The sequence below is a fragment of the Lemur catta genome, chromosome 9, assembly GCF_020740605.2.
Source record: "Lemur catta isolate mLemCat1 chromosome 9, mLemCat1.pri, whole genome shotgun sequence".
Lineage (NCBI taxonomy): Eukaryota > Metazoa > Chordata > Mammalia > Primates > Lemuridae > Lemur > Lemur catta.
Window position 1 is genome coordinate 20,211,998 of NC_059136.1, and position 23,952 is coordinate 20,235,949.

The 23,952-nt window shown below is 37.5% G+C and overlaps 2 protein-coding genes across 4 annotated transcripts in view; one reads left to right on the forward strand and one right to left on the reverse strand.

Annotated features, from left to right (window-relative positions):
• The window catches only part of UBE3A (ubiquitin protein ligase E3A), a 103,845-nt gene extending 103,064 nt beyond the window's left edge, over positions 1 to 781 (reverse strand). The window contains exon 1 of one of the 2 annotated variants that reach the window (XM_045561557.1): positions 265 to 781. The gene's annotated coding sequence lies outside the window, so the exon portion shown is untranslated. The remainder of the gene's footprint in view (positions 1 to 264) is intronic. The other variant, XM_045561558.1, reaches the window with a different exon arrangement.
• Positions 630 to 22,482, forward strand: LOC123645058. Of its 2 annotated transcripts, XR_006737392.1 has the most exons (3): positions 630 to 1,075; positions 2,746 to 3,017; positions 22,419 to 22,482. XR_006737392.1 is itself a non-coding variant. In XM_045561559.1 (2 exons), the coding sequence occupies exons 1-2, from the start codon at positions 630 to 632 to the stop codon at positions 2,768 to 2,770; spliced, it is 471 nt and encodes a 156-aa protein (XP_045417515.1). In that variant the 3' UTR covers positions 2,771 to 3,077. The 2 variants fall into 2 exon arrangements, 1 of the variants encoding a protein (XP_045417515.1); XM_045561559.1 differs by lacking the exon at positions 22,419 to 22,482 and having other exon boundaries at positions 2,746 to 3,077.
• Positions 22,483 to 23,952: the final 1,470 nt, after the last annotated feature.

The window sequence follows — 23,952 nt, forward strand, 5'->3', positions numbered from 1 at the left end:
TTTGGGCGAAAAAACCCTCCCTCCGGCGCTCAGCCAGGACTGACAGTTACGGCTGCAGTAGCCGCTGCCACCAGGGGCCTACTCCTGGCACTAGCCCCTCCACACCACGCTCCCCCAAACACTCGCTTCGGCGGTGGGAGTGGGGGCTGGGGGAAGTGGGTGTCTACCCTCGCCAGTGTGGGACCCGAAGGGTGGCCCGGGAGACCGACGGGACGGAGGGGAGCAAGCGCCGCCAGCCCAGGCTGCGTCCGCGGCAACACTGACCTGTCGTCGCCCCCGCGCCTGGGCTGCGGCCCTCGCAGCGGCGGCCGCCTCACTGGTCGTCGTCGCCCTCGCCCGCCGCCTCCGCCCGCCACCGCCTCGTTCCCTTTCGCTGCCGCCACCGCCGGGGCTCATGCGGGACCCGCGCTTCCTTCTCTGGAAACTGAGGCCGGGAAAGGGGACACCGGAGCCGCCGAAATCCCGGCGTTTGTCGCCAGCAGCAGCTGCCTGTCCACACCGGGGGGCTGCGGGGCCCTCCTCGCAGTGGCTATAGGCCGCAAGCTATTCCGAGGAGGAGCCACGGGAGGCGCCGCCGCCCGCAGCCGAGAGCGCTGGGCTGGCAGAGGTGAAGCCTAAGTAGGCGGCGGATGGCGGGCGCCCAGGCCGGCGGATGGCTACGCTGCGGCGGGATGCGCGAGCGAGCGAAGGGGTGGTGTGTCGGCGTTCTGGCGAAGGGGAAAAAGCCCTGTCGTCTCCTGTGGTCACCCCGAGCCCAGCGCCACCATCTTGGGAGAAACACGGATCTCGCGGCAGCGACGCAAGACGGGAGGACTGGCTGGGCGGGCCGAGTATCCCGTCAGGCAGCGCGCGCCACCAGGCCGGGCGAAGGCTCCAGGCAGGGAAGCGGGGACGTGGGGCGGGGCGGAGGCGCGCGCGGGAGGGTGCTGCGCTCCGCCCCTCCATCCCTCGCCGGCTCCGTCCTCCTCCCGCTTCCCGTCGCCGCCGGCGCAGGGGCCATAGGGAAGGGGAGGTGGTCTGCGGCTCCTCGGAGTCCCACCAGGGTCGGTCGCCATTTTGGGACTGGACCTAAAGGGTAATACTTGTTTTTAGCCCCTGCTGTTTATGACCTGCCTGAGAAAACGGGGTGCATTCTGGAAATTCTCTACACTCTGCCAGTAGGGTTGGAGAGCCCCTTCATCTACCCAACCGAGGGACCCCCTCCGATTTTGTTTGGCAATGAATGGGCTCCAAATGTCAGCCCAGGCGGCCTTGAGAGCCCTCAGCCCCAAGGCGTGGCCAAAGCATACTGTTACTGGGTCTCCAGCCACAGCCTGTTTCCACCCGGAGCTTCCCTTGTAGACTCTAGGGATGGCCGATAGTGCGGGCCAGTTTTCAGGAGACCAAGGTCATCTGCTTAGGTCTCTTGCCAACACAGGATTTGTCACTGGTTTACCAGAGACTAGAAGGTAAAAAGCCTGTCTACTGTAGTGTTGACATTAAGTAGGTTGTCTATTAAAGAGAAGTGGCCTTCTGGTTGAGCCCAGCTAGATCGAGGCTAATTGTGATCTTTGTGACAGTTGCACCCATTTAGAGGCATGTGTTATATTTAATACCAGGGTCACCATTTTATTCAAAAGAGTTATATCTTTTTATGGCTTTACAACACTTGCCAGCAAAGTTGTAAGAAAATCACAAACAATTCATATAGTCTTGTGGCTTGCAACTTTGCTGATAAGCCATTAAAATCCTATATGAGGCCCCAATTATGTAGTATTCAAATTCTTTATATCAACAATTGTACATAGAAGTGTATTTTTAAATTGTCATTCTTAGAGCACATTTTTATATAGTCACAACTATAACTATATAAAAGTTAATCACCTGTTAAATAAGCTAGAAGAGTTTAAATTGTTCTATGACAACTGATGATAAATGATAGTGTTAAGCTAGGTTCTATTTTAAGATGTTTTAACTCAGCTCTTTATTCATTTTTCATTTCCCCCATTACAGATCCACATTTGGAAACTATTTGCTGTTAAATTTTATGGAAGGGACTAGTTGGAATTATAATTATTTAAGGATTTATCTTTGTATATTATCAAAATAGACAAGAATGAAAATCTTTAAAGACTTTACAGTTAGAATAATTAAAGCAAACTATTAGTACTATAGATAGCATGTGAAGATACTTTTAGCTATTCTAATCCATCTTAAGTAGAAATTGTCTGAATAAACAAAATGTAATTTTATAATAGCCTGGTGTATCAAAATGTGGCAGAAATCCCTGAGTTCCAAAAAGATTAAAGAAGGAAGGGAAATAAATCTTCTCTTAGATGTCAAAATGACTATCCACTGCTTTACTAAGCTCAAGGAAGATCCTCATTCCTCCTAGGAATCCGGAGAAATTAGGTATATGCCTTTTAGTTCATTAATGTTAAGCATGTATTCTTATGTGTGATATTAGTATCAGACTTGATTCAAGAACACACTGTGCTCTTTGCTTTATCCATTTTCAAATTTAGAAATGTTTTCTGATAAAAATAGCCTCCATGAATATTGTCAGGAATCTTTAGAATATTAGCAGTGTTCCACCTTCATATACATCAATTTATATGAAATTTTTTTTCCTTATCAGACCCGTATTTTTCTTCAAGTATGTTTTCCCAGAAAATGACTTAGTATCTACAAAGTGAATAGTAAATTGTTTAAACTATTTCTAGTAAAGATGAGACGCAGTAGTTTCTAAAAATTTTCTCTTTTCAGGTGTAGAGTAAAAACAACAGTTTAATTTTGTAAACATAGGCATTAATGCCTTGAACAAACTTTGAACTTCTGTTTACCAAGAGCTATTTATGTGCTAGGCCTTGGACTGCATGAAGTATGCGAGCTACTATTTATGTGCCTTGCCTTGGGAAACAATAAAAGATCAACAGTCCCTATCCCTGCCCTCAAGAACTCCCAGTTCAAGAGGAAGTCACACCTATAAGACTGTGGACACTTTTTCAGAGTAACCCAACACTGCATTGATTATGAAGGTATCTCCTAATATATATCTGATAATACAAACTTTTTTTACTATTGTCCTAAATTGCTAATGAAGTTTTTTGTTTGTTTGCTGTGGGGGCGGGGCTGTTTGCTGCTTAGGATTTCTGGTTGACGTGAGCCACAACAAATGAATCAAAATGTAAAAACACAATTTCTTTATTACCCCACATGCCCCAGGATCAGAAATAAGTCCCGAACCTGGAAGAGAAAGAGTAAAATATGGTGGGGTGAAAGTCATTGTTGCTATTTTTAGGCTGCATCAAAATGTTACACACTAAACTATGGAGAGATACTTAAGCTTTCTATATATGAATAGTTCCCAGTATTTAAGAAATACTGTTGAAGCAAAATAAGTTCCATGAAGAACACTGTCTGTCTGGCATATGATAAGTGCTCAATAAATGTTAGTGTTTAGTAGTAGTAATAATATTAGTGTTAGTATTATCTGTATCATTTGTTAGCATTACACACATCAAGTATGAACTTCTTCATGCCCCACCCTTATTACAAACTTGTCTAAATTTGCATTCCTCCTGACCTAACTTACATCCTTCCTCCTCTCTACAGCTAACTTTTTCTGGTGAGCATAGAGCTAGCCTCAAGACTGTTACTCCCACAATCATTCCCTAACCCATTCATAAATTCTGCCTCTACTGACTTTGTTCCTTCTGTTTAAAAGAGCCATCTATGCTTGGATTGTAATTTCCTTCCAAGTCTCTCTTAAACTACTGAAATTTAGCATCTACCTCCATTTTGCTGTATACATTGATTGTATCAATGTCACTATGGCATAATAGCCAAGTTCAAAGATTGCTTCTCAATTTTCATAATATCTGACCTCTCTGTAGCCTTCCACACTGCTAACCACTGCCTCCTGGAAACTTCTTCCTTGGTTCTGTCACCTTGTATTCTCTGTTCTCTCCTTCCATGTCTTGGACTACTCTTCCTCAAGGCTCCTATGCAGAATCCTCCCTCTAAATCCTTGTGTCTCTTTGCCCACTATATTATACACTTTGTGACAGACCCATTTACATACACTATTCTTCTATCATTTATTTCAGTCAAGGATCAAGTCTAAATCTTGAACACAGACCTCAGAAGCTTCAGATACAATATCTTCAACCGCTTACTGGAAATTTATACTAGATGTTCTACAGGCACCTCAAACTCAACATGTCTAAAATCAAGCCGTTGAGTTTATGCTATTTTCCACCATTGACTGAGATGGGAGTAACTGCGGAGAGGAGCTGGTTTTGGGAGAACAAGCAGGAATTTAGTTTTGGCAATGTTAAATTTGAGAGGCCAATTAGAGATATCTGGAGTACATACTGTTTGTTACCTGACCCCTAATATGCATTCTGCTCTTCATGATAATAGAATATCTAGCCAGACACATGACTGCCTATATTAAACTCTAAGTGTGACCGTGTCACTAAGTTCTGGCCAGTGGGGTGTGAGCAGAAATGATGTGTGCAACTTCCAGATCATTCTCTAGAAGAAATTGGATGTCCTTTGCCCTTTCTCTTTGTCTCTTTCTAATAAGTGAAATGTGGTTGGGGTGGTGAGTTATGTTGGAGGGTGCTATGGTTTGAATGAGTATCCCTTGCAAAATTCATGTTGAAACTTAATCCTCATTATGGCAGTATTAACAGATGGGGGCCTTTTGGAGAAGTGATTAAGTCATGAGGGCCCTACCCTCATGGTTGGATTAGTGTCCTTCTAAAAGGACTGGAAGGAACTAGCTTAGGCCCTCCTTTGCCCTTTCATCTCTTCAGACATGTGAGAACACAGTATTTGTCCCCTCCAGAGGATGTAGCTACAAGGAACCATCTTAAAAACAGAGAGCAGCCCTCACCAGCCACCAAACCTGCTGGTGTCTTGATCTTGGACTTCCTTACCTTTAGAATTGTAAGAAAATATGTTTCTATTCTTCATAAATTACCCAATCTCAGGTATTTTGGTATAGCAGCACAAACACACTATGACTGGGAGAAACATTTTAGGGATCACAGAGCAACAGGGTAGGCTCCTGAGAACTTCATTGGGCAGATCCCGTGTACCAGCTCAACTTTGGTGTGAAACAGCTACTACTTCTATGATCTGCCATGGTTCCTCTAGATCCCTTTTACTGCAGCTGACCTTGTATCCTAATATCCAAGTGACAATGTCAGGGAGGCAGTTGGAGGCAGTCTGGAGTTAGGGGAGCATGAAACCAACTCAACCTACATCCCTTGACTTGATTGATAACTCTACCATCTGTGACAGTCCCCAATCATAATAATGTTAGTAACTCTAGATTTCCTCTCCCTCATTCTCATGGCAATTAAGAGGCAAAGTCATATACTCCCTGAAGAATTGGTTTTAGAATTAGAAAGTATAAAAAAAAAGTATAGCAAAATTGTTAAAAGGACAGGCTCCCAATTTCTAGCAAGTGCAAAGATGCCAGGCAAGTGTATAAACCCCCTTCTGATTTAGTTTCCTCATCTGTAAAATGGGGTTGTGAGGATTAATTGTTAATCTGCATAAAGCACTTAGAATAATGCCAGGCACATTGTACAAGCTCAACAAAGGCAAGCACTTTTTCCATGCAAATCCCAGTTCTGCCACTTATTGGTAGAACCCTGAGTACTTCAATTGATACTGTTTCCTCATCAGTAAATTGTGAAAAATAATGGTACCAACCTCATAGGGCTACTGTCATTCTTCATCTATTCAATACATATATATTGAGAAGACATGATGTGCCTGCACTGTTCTAAGTGCTGAGAATACAGCAGTGAACAAAACAAAGTGCCTACCCTTATGAAGTTTATGATCCATGGAGGAAGAAAACCACGTAAACATAGGATGTCAGAATGTGGTATGTTAAGAAGAAATGCAAAGCAAGGCAAAGTGGCCAGAGAAGGTCTTAATAAAAGATGGACATTTAAGCAGAGGCGTGACAGAAGTGAAGGAATGAGCTGTGGGAATATAAAGGGAAGAGCCTTCCAGACAGAGAGGGCCCTGAGGCAGAAAGGTGCCTGCAGCCACGTAGAAACAGCTGGGAAGGAATTATGGCCAGAACAGAGGGAAGGGAGGAGTTGAAGATGAGCTCAGAGAAGTCACAGTGGGTCGCAGCCTGGAGGACTTTGTAGCTTATCCTAAAAACTTGAATATTTGAGCCGAATGTGGTAGGAAAGCTCTGGAATGGTTTGAGAGAATTATGACAAGATCTAACCTATGGAAATCACTGTAACTACTGTGTAGAGAATAGACAAAGTGCATGTAAAATGTTTGGTGCCTGACACGGGCTGTGTTCAATAAATGGTAATAAGCACTATTATTATTATCATTGTTATAACATCCATTTCTTCCTTTTTAATCCTACTGCTACTACCTTAATGTGGACTCTTAGCATTTAGATTCTTAGTATTTCTGAACTAGACTGTAAGTGGGCAGAGTTATATTATGTCCTTCACTATCTTATCTTCAACACCCAGCAAAATGCTTGTCCGTATTATAGTACTTTCTTACTAAGCGTCCCCATTGCAAAATGTTTTCTTAAGAAACAAATATGATTTCATTGCTCCCTTTCTTAACTCTATCAATGACTCACCGTGACCTTCTGAATAATGTCTACACTCCAAGAACAAGACCAGTTGAATGTGGCCCCTGCCTCCCTTCCAGCCCCATCTTCTTCCACTCCCCACGTGAACCTGAGAGTCATTGAGAGTCACACTTGAGAGTCATTTGGAGCCCTTTTACATGCACTTCCTTGTACCTTTTAGACAAGTTCAATCACCTCCTGAGTGATCCCCTCAAGCAGGTTCTTGCTTATGCCTCTCTGTCGCTTCTTCCCATCCTGCCACTTCTCACAGGCTGTGGATCTATGTACTTACACTTTCTGTCTTCCGTTAAGCTCCTTGAAAGAAGAAAGTGCCCTTGACTTTCCCTCATGTTCCCAGTATCTACCTCAATAGCTAAAACTTGGTAACTTTTTAAAAACATGTTTGAATGAATCAGCCCTTGTGAGTGTAAAAGAGGGGAAAGAAAAAGAGAAAGTTAAGAAGTGAGACCATCATGTCTAACGGAGAACCCCTTTGCTGAGCTAACATGATAAAGTTGTGTATCTTTGGATGTTTTGCTTTTCAACTATATCAAGCAGAGATAGAAGGTACAGAGGTGCCTGCTTACACAACTCAGTGGGGACAGAAAAATCAGGGAAATTAATTTACTGTAAGAAATATTAATTTGTTGTGAACTCCAGTAACTAAGCAACAATGAATAAGTCTCTAAATCTTTTAGAACCTTAGTATATGTTGTACAAAATAAGATATTGAACAAGATGGCCTATAAAGTTCTCTTAAATCTATGACTTATTCAAGCACTAATTTCATTTACCTATAGCCAAGACTACATAAGAGGTCATTGGAGCAAAAATCCGAAAGTCCTGTCAAATCATGCTTTGACCTTGGTCATTTCAATCTCTTTGTGCCTGCCTTAACCCATCTGGAGAGTAGGTGGAAAAGGGAAGCATTTCATTGAACACTAGCTGCTGCTGCTGCTAATCTGAGCTGTTCTGAATAAAACAGTTCCAGTCAAATCAATGAAGCACCCCTTAGAAATTTCTCCTTCTGACAAGTGCATCATTTGAGTTCCTTGAAATCATTCACATTGCGTCCATATGTCTAAGATTAATAGTATTTTAAATACATATCATACTAATTCTAACAGGAATTCTAATAAAATGATTTTTCAAATTTAAGCAAATGCACTGGTTAAACGAAATCTTATTAATAATAATAAAGATGGTGCAGACAAGTACACTTACTGTTTTTCTTCAAGATCTCACAACTAAACTATCTGGCTAGGGAAGAATCAAGAATATCATTTGCAACTGGTAAACAACATTTTATTTTTTTAGTATTGATTGACACATACAAAATACAAAATTCTGCTATCAAAATTATACATTTTACTATGTGAACTCTTTGACATTGCTTCCAACAGAATTTTATACTTGAAGCTTGCCTTTTAAAATTTTTGTTTTTATGTTGTTTTTAAATATTAAGCTAGCATTATAATATGGAAAGACCAAAAATTTTAAATATAGTAATATAGATACGATTTATGACATAAGATGCTTTATATTGCTTCTTTTTTTAAGTTCCTGCTAAGCATAGTACTGATGCATCTATATTTCAGTACTTAATACAAAGTTCCTGAAATGACAGTGTATTTCCACAAATTGAATTTGGCACTCATCAGGTGCCAGATGTTTGAATAAATCTCATTAATTCTTACAACAATCTTGGATATCATACATTTTATGGATTAGAAAATGGAGTTTAGACTGGGTAAGCAACTTGCCTGTGTCTCACTGCTAAAAACTAGCAGTAGGATTTAAACCGAGGTTTGTGTGTGTGTGTGTGTGTGTGTGTGTGTGTGTGTGTGTGTGTGTGTGTGTGTGTTCTTATAGCACTTTACTTTCCCAGAGCACAAAAATAATTTTTTTTAATTTCAGAAATGTTTTGTTGAAATGTTTTCTCAATCATTTGACTAGCATCCTTTTTTTCTTCCTCCATAGCAGTTTTATACTGTAACAATATTCTCAAATTGTTACTCCAACAGAAAGCTCCTTTTCCATACTGTTCAGTTCAATTGTGGACATCTGGGAGCCCAAGCCAGCCTGATCTGCCATCCCTCCTTCCCAGCACTCTGTCCTGATTATGTGATGTTGGATTAGCTCCTTAACATCTTTAATCTTGATTTCTTCATTTATAAAGGAAATGATATTGTGATGATTAAAGAGATAATGTGTTGCTAAGGACTTAACTCAGTGCCTAGCACATAATAAGTGCTCAATAAGTGTTGATGAATGAATGAATGAAATTGTCTTGAGTTTGGGTTAGGTTTGAGTTTCCCCCAGAAACAGATCCTGAGACAATCATTTGAGTGCAAGTAATTTATTTGGGAGGTTATCCCAAGAAACATTTGATCTCTCTTGAAACACACTGAAATTACCAATACTACTATGAACAATGAATCTACTAACTGAAAGTTCAAGATGTTTTTGCAGTTCTTTTTGTTCTTAAACTAAATTTCCCTAAAGATATTCAGATTATTGTGCTCAGAAGTTTCTTGAATTAATTCTTATCAGTTTGATATATAGTTAGGTTTATTTGTTTCTATCTGTAGGAATTTTAGGCCATGATTCTTTCATCCCTATTAATTTAATTTCAGTTTTGAATATGTAAAACATTTTGATGTTTCAAGCATCAAAACTACATAAAAAGATACACTCAGAAAAGGTTTTACTCTTCTCATCCCTTTAACCTAATTCCCACCCACTCCTCATAAGTAATCACTTTGATTCTTTTAGTTTATTCTTCCTGAGTTTCTTTTTGCAAACAAATAAGCCTACAAGCACACAAACATACATATATTTGTGTGTACATGTTTATATATATATGTTATAATTATTGTACCTTTTTCCTGAGGTCGTTTCTTTTGGTATTTAGAAATGTAAATAAGTAGAGAAAAATCTACTTATTGCCTTTGCAACAATCAATGAGCATATTCTACTTTGCCCATTCTCTCTCCCTTTTCTTTTTTTTTAAATAAATATATACCATGGAATACTATTCCCTTCTCTTCTTATTTTATAAATGGTATTAGTTATACTTTATAATAACATGTAATTTTTGCATACTATTCTTTACAGCTAGTTAGCAATTTGTTTCAGGGTTAGAACTACAATTTAATATATTCAAAGCTTATAATCAGTCCTTTTACTGATGTTTTATTAGTTATATCTTGGTTGGATAAAGGTTGTCATTTAGTAAATACCTCAGAAAAAGGTCAGGGATATAGTATTCACTGAGTGTTGTTTATCTTTAAAACACCTATAGCCTTGATATTTTAAGCAAAGCTTGGTTGGATTTAAAAAAAAATTCTTGGCTGCCACTTTCTCTTTTATCTATGTAACTAAACTGTTTCCTGGTTTTCTTGGTTTTAAAAAGTCATGGCAATTAGACTTTCTGTCCTTTGTAAAGTACTTTGTCTTTTAGCATGGAACTGATAAGATTTTTCTTTATTTGGTAATGTCTAAGGATTTTACTAGGTTATGATTTGGAGATGAATAGTTAGAGTCAATTTTTCTAGTTCACAATGAGGGCTTTTTCAGCATAAATGTGAATGGCCTGAGCTCCCCACTCAAGAGACATAGGCTAGCTGAATGGACCAAAAAAAAAAAAAAAAAAGCCAAGTATCTGCTGTCTCCGGGAATCACATCTAACCCACAAGGACTCATTCAGACTCAGGGTGAAGGGATGCAAAACAATATTCCATGCAAATGGAAACCAAAAGAAAGCTGGTGTAGCCATTCTTATATCAGATTATAGACTTCATATCAGCAAAAATAAAGAAAGACAAAGATGGTCATTATATAATAGTGAAGGGAACAATTCAACACAAAGACGTAACAACCCCAAATATTTATGCACCTAACACAGGTGCACCCAGATTCATAAACCAAACCCTACTTCATCTAAACAAAATGATAAATAGCATCATCATAATAGGTGGGGACTTCAACACTCCACTAACAGAGTGGACAGATCCTCCAAGAAGAAAATAAGCAAAGGAACAATGGACTTAAGCAGAACTCTAGGACAAATATAACAGACATTTACAGAACATTCTACCCAAAAACTACTGATTATACATTCTTCTTATTAGCTCACGTAACATTCCCTAATACTGATCACATCCTAGGCCACAAGACATGTCTCAACAAATTTTTAAAAATAGAAATTACACCATATATCTTCTAAGACCACAATGGAATAAAATTAGAAACCAATTCCAACAGAGACACTCAACTCTACAGAAAGTCATGGAAAGTAAACAACCTACAGCTGAATAGTTATTGGGTCAAGGAAGAAATTAAGATGGAAATTAAAAGATTCTTTAAATGAAATGACAAAGGGGACATAAGTTATCAAAATCTATGGAATTCAGCAAAAGCAGTCATAAGAGGAAAATTCATATCCATAAATGCCTACATCCAAAAGACAGGAAGATCACAAATCAACAATCCAATGAATCATCTGAAGGAATTGGAAAAGGAAAAGCAAACCAATCCCAAACCCAGCAGAAGAAAAGAAATAACTAAGGTCAGAGTAGAACTAAATGAAATTGATAATAAAAGAATTATACAGAAGATTAATGAAACAAAATGTTGGTTCTTTGAAAGGGTGAACAAAATAGGCCTCTCACTAGATTAACCAGAAACAGAAAAGAAAGGACCCTAATACACTCAATCAGAAATGATAAAAGGATATTACAACTGATACCACAGGAATACAAAATATCATCTCTAAATACTATGAAAATATGCACATTCACTTGAAAACACTGAGGAAATGGATGAATTCTTGGAAATACACAACCTCCCTCCTGAACAGACCAATGTTAAATAATGAATTGAAACAGCAATAAAAAATATCTCCCAGCAAACAAAAGTCTTGGACCAGATGGTTTCATAGCTGCATTTTACCAGACCTACAAAAAACTGGTACCTATACTGCAGAAATTATTTCATGACATAGAGAAGGAAGGAATCCTTTCCAACTCATTCTATGAAGCCAATATAACTTTGATACCAAAGCCAGGAAAGGACACAACAACAACAACAACAAGAAAACTACAGACCAATATCTTTTGGAAATATAGATGTAAAACTTCTCAATAAAATCCTAGCAAACTGAATTCAGCTGCACATCAAAAAAATAGTCCACCACAATCAAGTGGGCTTGATGCAAGGATGGTTCAACATATGCAAATCTATAAATGTGATTCACCACATAAATAGAAGCAAAGCAAAGACCATATGATCCTCTTGATAGACTTAGAAAAAGCATTTGACAAAACTCAGCACCCTTTTATGATAAGAACTCTTAACAGAATAGGAATAGATGGAGCATACCTCAATATTATAAAAGCCATATACAACAAACCAACAACCAACGTCATACTGAACAGGGAAATATTGAAAGCATTCCCACTTAGAACTGGCACCGGACAAGGTTGCCCACTGTTACCACTTCTGTTCAACATACTGCTGGAAGTCCTGGTCAGAGCAATCAGGCAAGAGAATTAAATCAAGGATATCCAAATGGGGAAAGAAGAAGTCAAACTATCTCTCTTTGCTGATGATATGATCTTATATCTAGAAAAAAACAAAGATGCTGCCAAGAGACCTTTGGAATTGATAAATAAATTCAACAAAGTCTCAGATTACAAAATCAATGTACACAAATCAGTTGCATTCCTATATACCAACAATAGTCAAACTGATAATCAAATTAAAGACTCAATACCTTTCACAATAGCAACAAAGAAAATAAAATACCTAGGAATATATTTAACCAAGGAAGGGAAAGACTAGGGAAACTATGAAACACTGAGGAAGGAAATCACAGAGGGCACAAACAAATGGAAAAACATACTGTGCTCATGGATTGGCAGAATCAACCTTGTTAAAATGTCCATACTACCCAAAGTGATTTATAGATTCAATGCAATCTCCATCTAAATAACATCATTTCTTGTAGCCCTAGAAAAAATATTTCTATGCCTCATTTGGAGCCAGAAAAGAGCCAGAATAGCCAAAGCAAACTTAAGCAAAAGGAAAAAATCTGGAGGCATCACTTTACCAGACTTTACACTACAAGGCTTTAGTAACCAAAACTGCATGGTACTAGCACAAAAATAGTGACATAGATCAATGCAATAGAGCAGAGAACCCAGTGATAAAACAATCCACATATTGCCATCTGATCTTTGACAAAGCAGACAACAATATACACTGGGGAAGATAATCCCTATTCAATAAATGGTGCTAGGAAAATTGGATAGAAGAGATTGGAAAAACTCTTATAGATATTGGCCTAGGCAAAGAATTTATGAAGAAAACCCCAAAAGCAATCACAGCAACAACAAAAATAAATACATGGGACCTGATCAATTTAAAAAGCTCTGCACAGCCAAGGAAACAATCAATAGAGCAAATACACAACTTAGAGAATGGGAGAATATATTTGCATGCTATTCATCTGATAAAGGGCTAATAATCAGAATCTACAAAAAACTCAAGCAAATCAGCAAGAAAACATCAAACAACCACATTAAAAAGTGGGCAAAAGGCATGAACAGAAGCTTTTCAAAAGAAGATAGACTAATGTCCAATAAGCATATGAAAAAATGCTCAACATCTCTAATCATTTCTAATCATTTGATTTGAAATGCAAATCAAAATCACAGTGAGATATCACCTAACTCCAGTGAGAATGGCTTTTACCAAAAAGTCCCAAAACAGCAGATGCTGGCATAGATTTGGAGAGAAAGGAACACTCATATACTGCTGGTGGGACTGCAAACTAGTACAACCTTTATCAAAAGTAGTATGGAGATACCTAAAAGTAGACCTACCAGTTGATCCAGCAATCCCTCTACTGGGTATTTACCCAAGGGAAAAAAAAGTTATTTTATAAAAAAGACAGTTGCACTTGAATGTATATAGCAGCACAATTCACAATCACAAAGATGTGGAAACAACCCAAGTGCCCATCAATACATGAGTGGGTTAATAGAATGTGGTATATGTATACCATGGAGTATTACTCAGTCATAAAAAATGGTGAACTAATACCTTTTATAACAACATGGATGGAACTGGAGACAATTCTCCTAAGTGAAGTATCCCAAAAATGGAAAAACAAACACCACATGTACTAACTATTAAATTAAAACTAAATGATCAATATTCAGTGTACATATGATAGTAAAATTCAATGGAAATCAAGCAGGTGGGAGGAGGGAAGAAGAGATGAGTAAATTCACATTGAATGGGTACAGTACACACTGTCTGGGTGATGGATACACTTATAACTTTTACTCAAATTGTACAAAAGTAATTCATATAACCAAGACGTTTGTACGTCCGTAATATTCTGAAATAAAAATAAATAAATTAATTTTAAAATAAAGATTAGATGGGATAAATAGAAAATAAATAGCATGGCTGGAGATCTAAATCCATCTATTTTATAGTTACATTATATGTGAATAACTACACATTTCAGTTGAAGACAGATTGTCACACTGAATACAAAAACAAGACTTATGTATGTGCTATTTACAAGAGAAGCAGTTTAAATTTAAGAACACAGTTAAATGGAAAGTAAAAGGGTAGAAGAAGTTATAACATGCAAACAATAGCTAAAAGAAAGTTGATTATAAATATATAATATCAGATTAGCAGACTTGAAGTCAAGAAAAATCTCCGGATGTACACAGAAACATTTTGTAATAATAAAAGCATCAATTAAACAGATAAAAATCCTAAAATTTTCTGCACCTAATGTTTCACCCATGTGCACTTAATAGCTTCAAATTATTTATTTCAAAATGTAATAAAACTAGAAGAGGAAACTAATCTAAAATCATATAATAATAGTTGGATATTTTCATACACACCTCTCAGTAAGTATTACAACAGCAGTCAGAAAAATCAACAAGGATATAAAATATTTGAACAACACGATTAATCAAATTAATCTCATCAACCTATATTCAAATTGCCTTCCCCATCCATAAGACATTCACTAAGAATTATTGATACAGCCCAAACACAGTTTCTCCAAATCCCTTTTTTCATAAACAGTCACGATCACTGGCCAGGAAGGGCCAGTGTGGAGCGATGGATGAGCCTGACTTAACCCTCTCTCTCTTCCCTAAAGGAGACATTTATGGAAATAATTTTCTTGCATTTCTTGATACTTTTGCCATCCAACTTTGCATTTCTAAGCACTATAGTTTAGTTTTCCTTGTTTTTTAAACTTTATGGAAAAGGAATGATATAGCATGTATTCTTTTGTGTCTGCCTTCTTTCATTCAAAATTACATTTGTGAGGTGTATCCACGCTGTAGCATGTATCTGCAGTCAGTTTATTTACATTGCTGTATGATATTAATGTACTACAACTTATTAATTCATTTTACTGCTGATGGGCATTTGAGTTCTTTCCTATTTTGGGATATAATAAATAATATTACTAGGAAAATTCTTGAAATGAATGTAACCTGCTGCTTCCTGAATCATGAACAAAGGACTCTTCTACCACCGAAACAGCTTCCCAGGTTCTCCAGCCTTCCTTTTTACAGTTCAGTTTAATGACCTCCGATAGCTATTTGACTAACTATATTCTTCCATAGACAGTATGATTTATCAGTGCAAAATAATCTTCACTTTCCCTCCTAGTCCATTTTGTGTTGCTATAAAGGAATACCTGAGGCTGGGTAATTTATAGAGAAAAGAGATTTATTTAGCTCACGGTTCTGCAGGCTGTACAAGAAGCGTGACGCTGACATCTGCTCGGCTTCTGGTGAGGGCTTTTGTGCTACGTCAGAACATGGCAGAGAAGGTCAAAGGGGAAGCAGGTATGTGCAAAGAGGGACTTTCTTTATTGTTCTATCAATACATGTTTGCCAACAGCGAATAGGAGAACAAATGAGACTTAAAATTTTTAAAGTCATTTGAGCCCCTTGGGAGAAGTGCACTAGACTCACCCTCTGTTTATTTATATTAATGAGACCCAGGCATAGCACAGATCAATGATATCAACAAAACATTAAAATCTCATTTAAGTCATACAGTTTAGTCATATGTTATGAATTCTCCTCCAGCTTCCTTAATAAGGCTGCTAAAGAGCAAAAATAACAGTAAGGACTAACAATGATTTTGAACTGTTAATATCTATATGTGATTCTCCTGAATGGTTTATTATTAATATAATAACATTCAGTTTCCCTGGCTCCATTTGGAGAGTCTGGATTAATACTCTCTGAGGGAGAGCCCAGGAATCTGCATTTTTCATAAGCACCCGAAGGAGACTTCAGTACAGATGTTCTTTGGACCACACACTGGCTGAGCTATCAATAAGCAATGACAGGAAGGAGAAAAAAATGGTATGACTACAGAAGTGAAGAGAAACACAAACATATGTAGAAAGATTATAAGAAAACCAACTGTGCTTCTTCCTGGGGATGGGGATAAAGATCTGACTGTAGGCAGCGATTGTAGCTTGTAGTGCTCAGGGCTTTCCTCTCTGAGCACATCCACCTCCCACATTAGGGTTCAAGCAAGCTGGGGGGTCTTCCCTCCCACATAGTCTGGCAGATTAGCCAAGACTTCAAGGGTTCATACACTTACGCAGAAATAAGGAGTCATTTGAGGAGAACGATTGTTTCAAAACTGAAAGTAACATACTCAATTTAGATTCTGTCAGAACCAGAAATATCAAGAAGACAAAGAAATTAAATTAGGCCATTAAGTACACCAAGTGAAATAAGGGAGAAAATTAGTAATGTGAAACAAAAACGATAGAAAGACTAAAAAGAACTAAACATTTTAGGTATCAAAAGTAATACTTAAAGAACACAACCATTAGGATGAGTAGCAGAATGGATGTGTCTGGGGAATGAATTAATAAATTAGAAGACAAATTGAGGATATCTCTTTGAAGGCAAAAACAAAAACAAAAAAAATATATTGTGAACAATTAAAAAGATATAGAAGAGAGAGAGAACATGGGATTAATATTCAGATAGTAGGTGTCTCAGAAAGAGAAAATATAAATGGAGATGAGGAGATATTTGAAGAATTAATGGGAATAAGTTTCCCCAAATAAAGATGAAAGACCTCTGTTTCAAAGAGCTCAGAGTTCTCAAAAGGAGAGAGAAATAAAAGTTCACACATAGACACATCATGGTAAAACTTAAGAACATCAAAGACAGAAAGGCTTCAGAGATAAAACAAGTCCCAAACAAACCCAAGAATCAAACTGACATCAGTTCTTTCTCACTATCAACTCTGGATGCAAGAAGACAATGAAGCAGGATTTTCAACACATTGAAGAGAAATCACTTTGAATCTAGAATTTTATATCCAGATAAATTGTCATTCAAATTCAGAGACATGATAAGATATTCTCAGGCATAGAAGGCCTCAGAAAATTTGCCCCCCAAAGATCTGTGTTGGAAAGAGAGGTGAAATATTTCTATCAGTGGAGAGAAAAAAATCTAGGAGATGCTGTGAGAGATACAAGAGGGAACAAGGGATTTCATACATTGGTAAAATTTGTTGTGTCCAGAAAATAAGTTCAAGGAAAAAAATATATTCATAATACCACTCTGAATTTTAAATCTAGACATTGCCAACATAAAGAGTGAGGAGTCCGATTTACTTGAAAATAGGCTAAAGTTCTTTCTTTTTGGGGAATATTTTCAATATTGAATAAAACAGGAAAGCTGTTCATAATAATTTGAAAGCTTTAAAAACAGGCAATAGAACTACAAAACTCTTTTTGTATAAAACTAAAATTAAGACAAAACTACAAAGCTTAATTTTTGTAAATATATTTGGTATATGCATGTAAATGAAAATCACTGGAAATACATTGACTAAATTGCAGAAAAATAATAAAGTACAAAAACTATAACTTTTTAAAATTTCTAAAAATGATAACAGAACTGATTCAGTATAGAAGACTATAATTATTAAAGTAATTGAAGTAGTGATTAACAATATTCCCACAAAGAAAACACCAGGGTCAAATGGTTTTACAGCTGAGTTTTACAGGTGACAAAGATTTAATACAGAAAAATTATAGGCTCATTTTTCTCATAGTATAGATGCAATAATCCTAAATAAAATACAAGCAACTCAAATCTAACAAGGAATACAAAAGGTAATATGTTATGACCAATTTGAGTTTATTCTAGATATGTAAAGATCATTTAATATTAAATCAATAGAGTTCATCACACTAGCAGATGAAAGGAGAAAAAAGCCATATAGACATCTTAATCTATACTAGAAAAAGTATTTGATTGAATTTCATACTCATTTACATTTACAAAAAGAAACCTAGTTACTTGGAAAGAAAGAAAATTTCTTAACCTGATAAAATGTATTTATTTAAAAATCTAAAAGACAATATCCTACACTGAAATATTAAAAGCATCCCATTTATAATCAGAAAAGAGATAAGGATATCCATTATCACTAACTCTAATCAACATTGTATTGGTGGCCTTGCCAGTGCAACAAGATAAGAAAAAGTAATTACAAGTTTAAAGATTGAGAGGAGAAAGTAAAACTGTCATTACAGCCAGGTGCTTCATGATGTCATTTTGGTCAACAATAGACTGCATATATGATGATGGTCCCAGAAGATTATAATGGAGCTGAAAAATTTCTATTACCTAGTGATATCATAGCTGTCCAAATGTAGTAGTGCAAAGCATTACTCACGGATTTGTGGTGATGCTGGTATAAACAAACCTATGTGCTGCCAGCTATATAAAAGTATAAGCACATACAATTATATAGAGAACATAATACTTGATAATAAATGACTAAGTTACTGGTTTATATATTTACTGTACTATTTATCATTATTTTCGAGTATACTCCTACTTATATTTAAAAAAAAAGTTCACTGTAAAACAGCCTTAGGCAGATCCTTCCAGCAGGCATTGTTATCATGGAGATGACAGCTCCATGCATGTTATGGCTCCTAAAAGCCTTCCACTGGGACAAAATGTGGAGGTGGAAGACAGTGATACTGATGATCCTGACCCTGTGTAGACCTCGGCTAATATGAATGTTTGTGCCTTAGATTTTAACAAAAAAGTTTAAAAAGTAAAAAAATTAAAAATTTTAAAAATAGAAAAAAGCTTATAGAATAAGGTATAAATAAAGAAAATATTTTTGAACAACTATACAATGTCTTGATGTTTTAAGTATTATTACAAAAGAGTCAAAAAGTTTTTAAAAATTTAAATGTTTATAAGGTAAAAAAGTTATAGTAAGCTAAGGTTTATTATTGAAAAAAGAAAAAAAAATTATATAAATTTAGTGTCCACTCACTGACTCACCCAGAGCAACTTCCAGTCCTGCAAGCTCCATTCATGGTAAGTGTCCTATACAGGTGTACAATTTTTAATATTTTATACTGTATTTTTCTACACCTTTTCTATGTTTAGATATATTTAGACACACAAAATACCATTGTGTTACAATTGCCTACCATATTCAGTACAGTAACATGCTATACAGGTTTGTAGCCTGGGAGCAATAGGCTGTACCATATAGCCTAAGTGTGTGGTAGCTGTACCATCTAGGTTTGTGTAAATACACTATATAATGTTCACACAACAACAAAATTGCTTAACAATGCATTTCTCTGAAAGTATCCCCATCATTTATCGACCCATGACTGGTATTTGCAGATGATATGGTCATTTACATAATCACACACATTATAATCTAAAATAATCTACACACATTATTTTAAATACTAAGATTAAAACACAAACATCAAACAACTAGAAAATGTAATTAAAGAGAAAATACCTTTTATAATAGTGTCTGAGAACTTTAAGTATCTAGAAAAAATATGTATTTTTATAAGTCACTGAAATTTTAAGGGTGTTATACAGCAAAATGATTAATACAGTTCTACAAGGAAAATTATAAAGCTCTATTATGAGATGTTAAAGAAGGCTCAAGTAAATAGGGAGATCTTCGGTTCTTGAAAATAGGACTTTTAATAGAATAATATTTCAATTTTTCCAAAATTGACATATAAATTGAAAACCATTCCATCCAATCAAAACCTTAACAGTGTTTTTCACTTGAAGATCCTATAGGGAAGAGTTAATAGCCAAGACAATTCTTCAGGGAAGGAGACTTCCCCTACCAATTATCAGGATTTTCTATGAAACTAGAATAAAACAGTAGTGATGTTGGTGCAAGCATAGACACACTGATCAATGGAAACACACAGGGAGCCCAGAAATAGATTCCTGCACGTTTGGGACTTTGGGATATGAAAAAGGTGGCATATTATCAGTAAGGAAAGGAGCTGAAAGACAGAGCTGAAAACAATGGTTAACCAAATGGAAGAAGTTGAAAGTATATCTCTACCTCACCCCATTACAACACAAACTTCATTTAGATTAAAGACTTTAATGTCAAAAACAAAACTTTAAAACCTCTAAGAAGTATCTTTTATACCTTGGAATAGTAAAGATTTCTTAAACAAGACAAAATTGTTGACTAAAATATAAAATAAAGTATTGATGATGTAGGTTAAATTAAAATAAAGAACTTTGTTCATCAAAATAACCCTTAAAGGAACTGAAAGTTAAGAAATAAACTGGCAGATATTTGCAATATACATAATCAGCAAAGAATTGGTATTAAAGAGCTCCTACCTATCAATAAGGAAAACACAAACAACCCAAGAGGAAAAATAGGCAACATGAAATTTTTTTTTTAAAAAGAGAAACACATGGGAATGATACATATATGATAATAAATATGTTGACATTATTAGTGAGAAAAATACAAAACAAGGCCTCAAAGAAATACTATTTTACTCACAAGGCAGGCCAGAAATGCAGAAGAATTGACACTCTCCAGGAACACTCTCTCTTAACTAATGATTTCTTGTAGTTAGTGCAGAAATACCTCAGTTGCCCCACTCTTTGGATAGGAAAATTCTGAGGCAAGTGCTCCCTAGAGGGTATTAAGCTTCATTCATCCAGGGAGATAGCTGGTGTAACTATGCTGGCTGCAGTTCCTGTCCTGTGTCACCTCTCCACTTCTCTACTGGTATTGTCTACTTCCCAGATAAGGTACTGTCACTTAAATCCTTGTCTCAGGGTGTGTTCCTGGGAAAATGCAAATGAAAGCAGTGTACTTTTTGAATAAAAATTGTGTTGAAATGTAATGAAAATACATGAAATGGAACAATTGGGAATCATGCACAAGGGATTCAGGTTGATGGTTACCTTATGTGGGGGTTTGGGTGAGAGGGGTCCAGATGGGTACATGTACTGAGGGATGAGTTTGTAAATGAGTATTATTAAAAGTAACTAGCTATCTAATAAGTATGTCAACTTTGTCATTAACCCAACTCTGTGCCCCTGAGGTCCTTCAGAATAGGAGAAAAGAGAATGAGGGGCAATAGAGAATAAGAAAGAAAGGAAGGAGGAGAGGAAGGAAGAAGCTATCAGGCCACACTAGGATGTTAGTGTGCTCCAGGAAAAATGTATTCAAGACAAAGTGAATTGAATAAAGCAATAAATGGAAGGAGGAAAAAATTAGAAGTTATAAGAAGTCTTTTCTCAACAAGAGAAAGAGAAGACAATGAAAAATTCAGGAAAACAAAAACTGTAGAAGATCATACTACAAATATGAAGTAATCTAAAATGTAGCAGGACCTGGGGCAACTGTTGGAATGTAAGAAATTTGAATCTATTTTACCTGATATTAGAATATTTCTCTTTTGAGACACCCAAGAGTTATGATTTTGAACTTTTCAGATTGAAATGTAACTGTAGCAAATATTTAGTTCTGCAGTGAAACATGCTCGCGTAGTAATTACCAATGTCAGTCTTTCTTACTATCAGAACTCCAATTCTGATTAGGTATGTGCTGTGCCAAATTTTTAAAAACTACATTTCCCAGCCTCCCTTGCAAGTAGAGGTAGCCGCCTGACATGGCCTTGGCCAATAGGTGTAAACAGAAGTTGCTGGGTGGAATTTGTTGGTTTCTTTCTTGAGTTACTATTCTATCTTCTTTTTTCCTGTCCTTCAATAATAGACTTTTCTCAAGATTCGACACTAGCCAAAGCCTTTGGTTTTCTGCCAAATACCTGTTCCTTAACCTTTTAGTTTTCTGCTGCTTTACTGATAATGCTTTCCCAAAGCCTGCTAGTAACATCTTAATAGTCAAATCTTAATTACCCCCTCAGTTTTCATCTTCTTGGAACATCATTCATTCATCCTGTAATACTCTTAGAAGCCTTTCTTTGTTCAAGCAGTGTCTCAGCTCCTCAAGTACTTTGATTCTGTGTTGATCTTAGGCTAACCACAGAGATCCTCCTACTGTTTTTTGTCACCCTTAAACTTAGATATTCACCATTGTTTGTTGTTAGATTTTTTGGGGGGGAGGGTCAGTTAATCTCTGCTATGGGGATTGCATTCCTTTAGAGGTTGTGGCAATGACTTTGTTGAAGATCATCCCCAGCCTATATCTTTCCTCTTGTCTTTCACCTATGAGCCAGAGCTGCATTTCCAGATACATGCTCCACAGAGCCACTCTCTTCTGTTCAGAATGTCCAAACTCAGACTTGTCTTTTTTTTTTTTAACCCCAAACTGAGTCCTCCTTGTGATGGAGATGTTTTGGCTAATGGATTGTTTTAAACTGTCAGCATCAGGGGTTTATCATGTGCCAGGGACTGTATCAAGGGCTTTGTGTTTTTCATTCTCACAGCAGTTCCGTCAGGTGCATACCATTACACCTAATGAAGAAACCGAGGCCTACAGAAATGAAGTAATTTTTCCAAGGTCACACACCTTCTAGCGGCCGAGGGTGTTTCTCTGATGCCTAAGTAAGTGGTTTCCCTTTCCTTAATAATGCTTCTAATATCCTCCTAGTCTAAAACCTGGATTCCACATTAAATCAGTTGGCAGATTCTGCCAATTCTATCTTCCAAACTCCCCATTTATCCCTTCTTATTGCCTAACCAAAGCGTACCCACTGTCAGCTTGTTATCTGCAGGATCGCTATCTATCTCACCCCAAGCCCTCGTGCACTGTTACAAGATGACCTTCCACAAGTACAGCTCCTCTCCTCTACCTCATATAGACAGAAGAAAATCCAAGCTTCCCTGAAGTGGCCCCAGCCTACTCCTTCACTCTTAGTTCTCACTTTTCTCAACCTGTTTTGGGCTGCAGTCAATGGACCTAACCCAGGAGGGATGGTTCTCCACCAACCCAGCTAAGGAATTTATGCTTGTCCTCCAAGATGATAACAATCTACCTGCCCTCCTATGTGCCCAGCCTGGACTGCTCTGACTCAGAATTCAGACCTGTCCAACTCCTTTCATGCCTTGATAGGACCTTTTCACAGTTTTCCTTTGACTTTGTGTTGAGTACCTGGGTTCCTGCCATGTTCTGGTGACTAACTCCCCTCTTTTAACCTTCTACAGGGACTGGGCCCCACCTACTCTTGGCACTTTTTTTGGATCCTGAAATTCTCTGCCAGAACCATGGGATAGCAGCTAAGACTGCTGCCTCGTGCACCTGGCCTGAGCAGCTGCATAAACGCCTGCTCCCAGCCTCCCCATGACCCTGTTTGCCTGCCTTTGAGGACTGACCTTGACCTCCACACAGGGACTTGCTGCCAGGACCACTGTCCCTGCTTTATGACTCATCCTCCAGACCTGGTGCCTTGTTCTCAGTTATTCAAAGCGAAATTACTTTAACATGTCTGACCCAGGGGCTCCCAAAGTGTGTTATGCAGGGTGTTATTAGGGACTAGATGTAGGATATTGAATAAAGGTAGGCAATGTTTAGTTACATATAAGTAGTTTTCTTTAGATGAGACTTTCTAGCCCACTAAGTACCATCTACTGTGATAAGGAACTGTGACAAGCATCACAGATAAGCACATATGCTTGGTCCCCAAAGAGCTCACAGTCCAGTGGTAGAGAAATATCACCACAGGTAAGTGGTAATACAGTAGGTACAGGTCATATTGGGGACAGTAAGGAGTAAATAGTTGTGCTGGAGTATTTGGGCAGGTTTCACAAGAAAGGGATATTAAACTTGGATCTTGAATGATGGTCAAAGAAATTCTGCTCTAGGTGAAGCATGTGCAAAGGTCCAGAGTCACACCATGCTGCATATGTCCAGGGAGTGGTGTGGTTCATTGTGTCAAGGATGCAGGATGTGTGAGATCAAGTATGGGAGATGAGGGTGGAGTGTGGGCTGGGGCCAATAAAAAAAGTCCTTAAAAATAAAGA

Bases quoted from the DNA above. Each gene is read 5' to 3' on its own strand.
- LOC123645058 (XM_045561559.1), top strand. From the start codon at position 630: ATGGCGGGCGCCCAGGCCGGCGGATGGCTACGCTGCGGCGGGATGCGC. The intron at 1,076-2,745 runs GTAATACTTGTT...TTCTCTTTTCAG, and splicing joins TTTGGGACTGGACCTAAAGG to GTGTAGAGTAAAAACAACAG.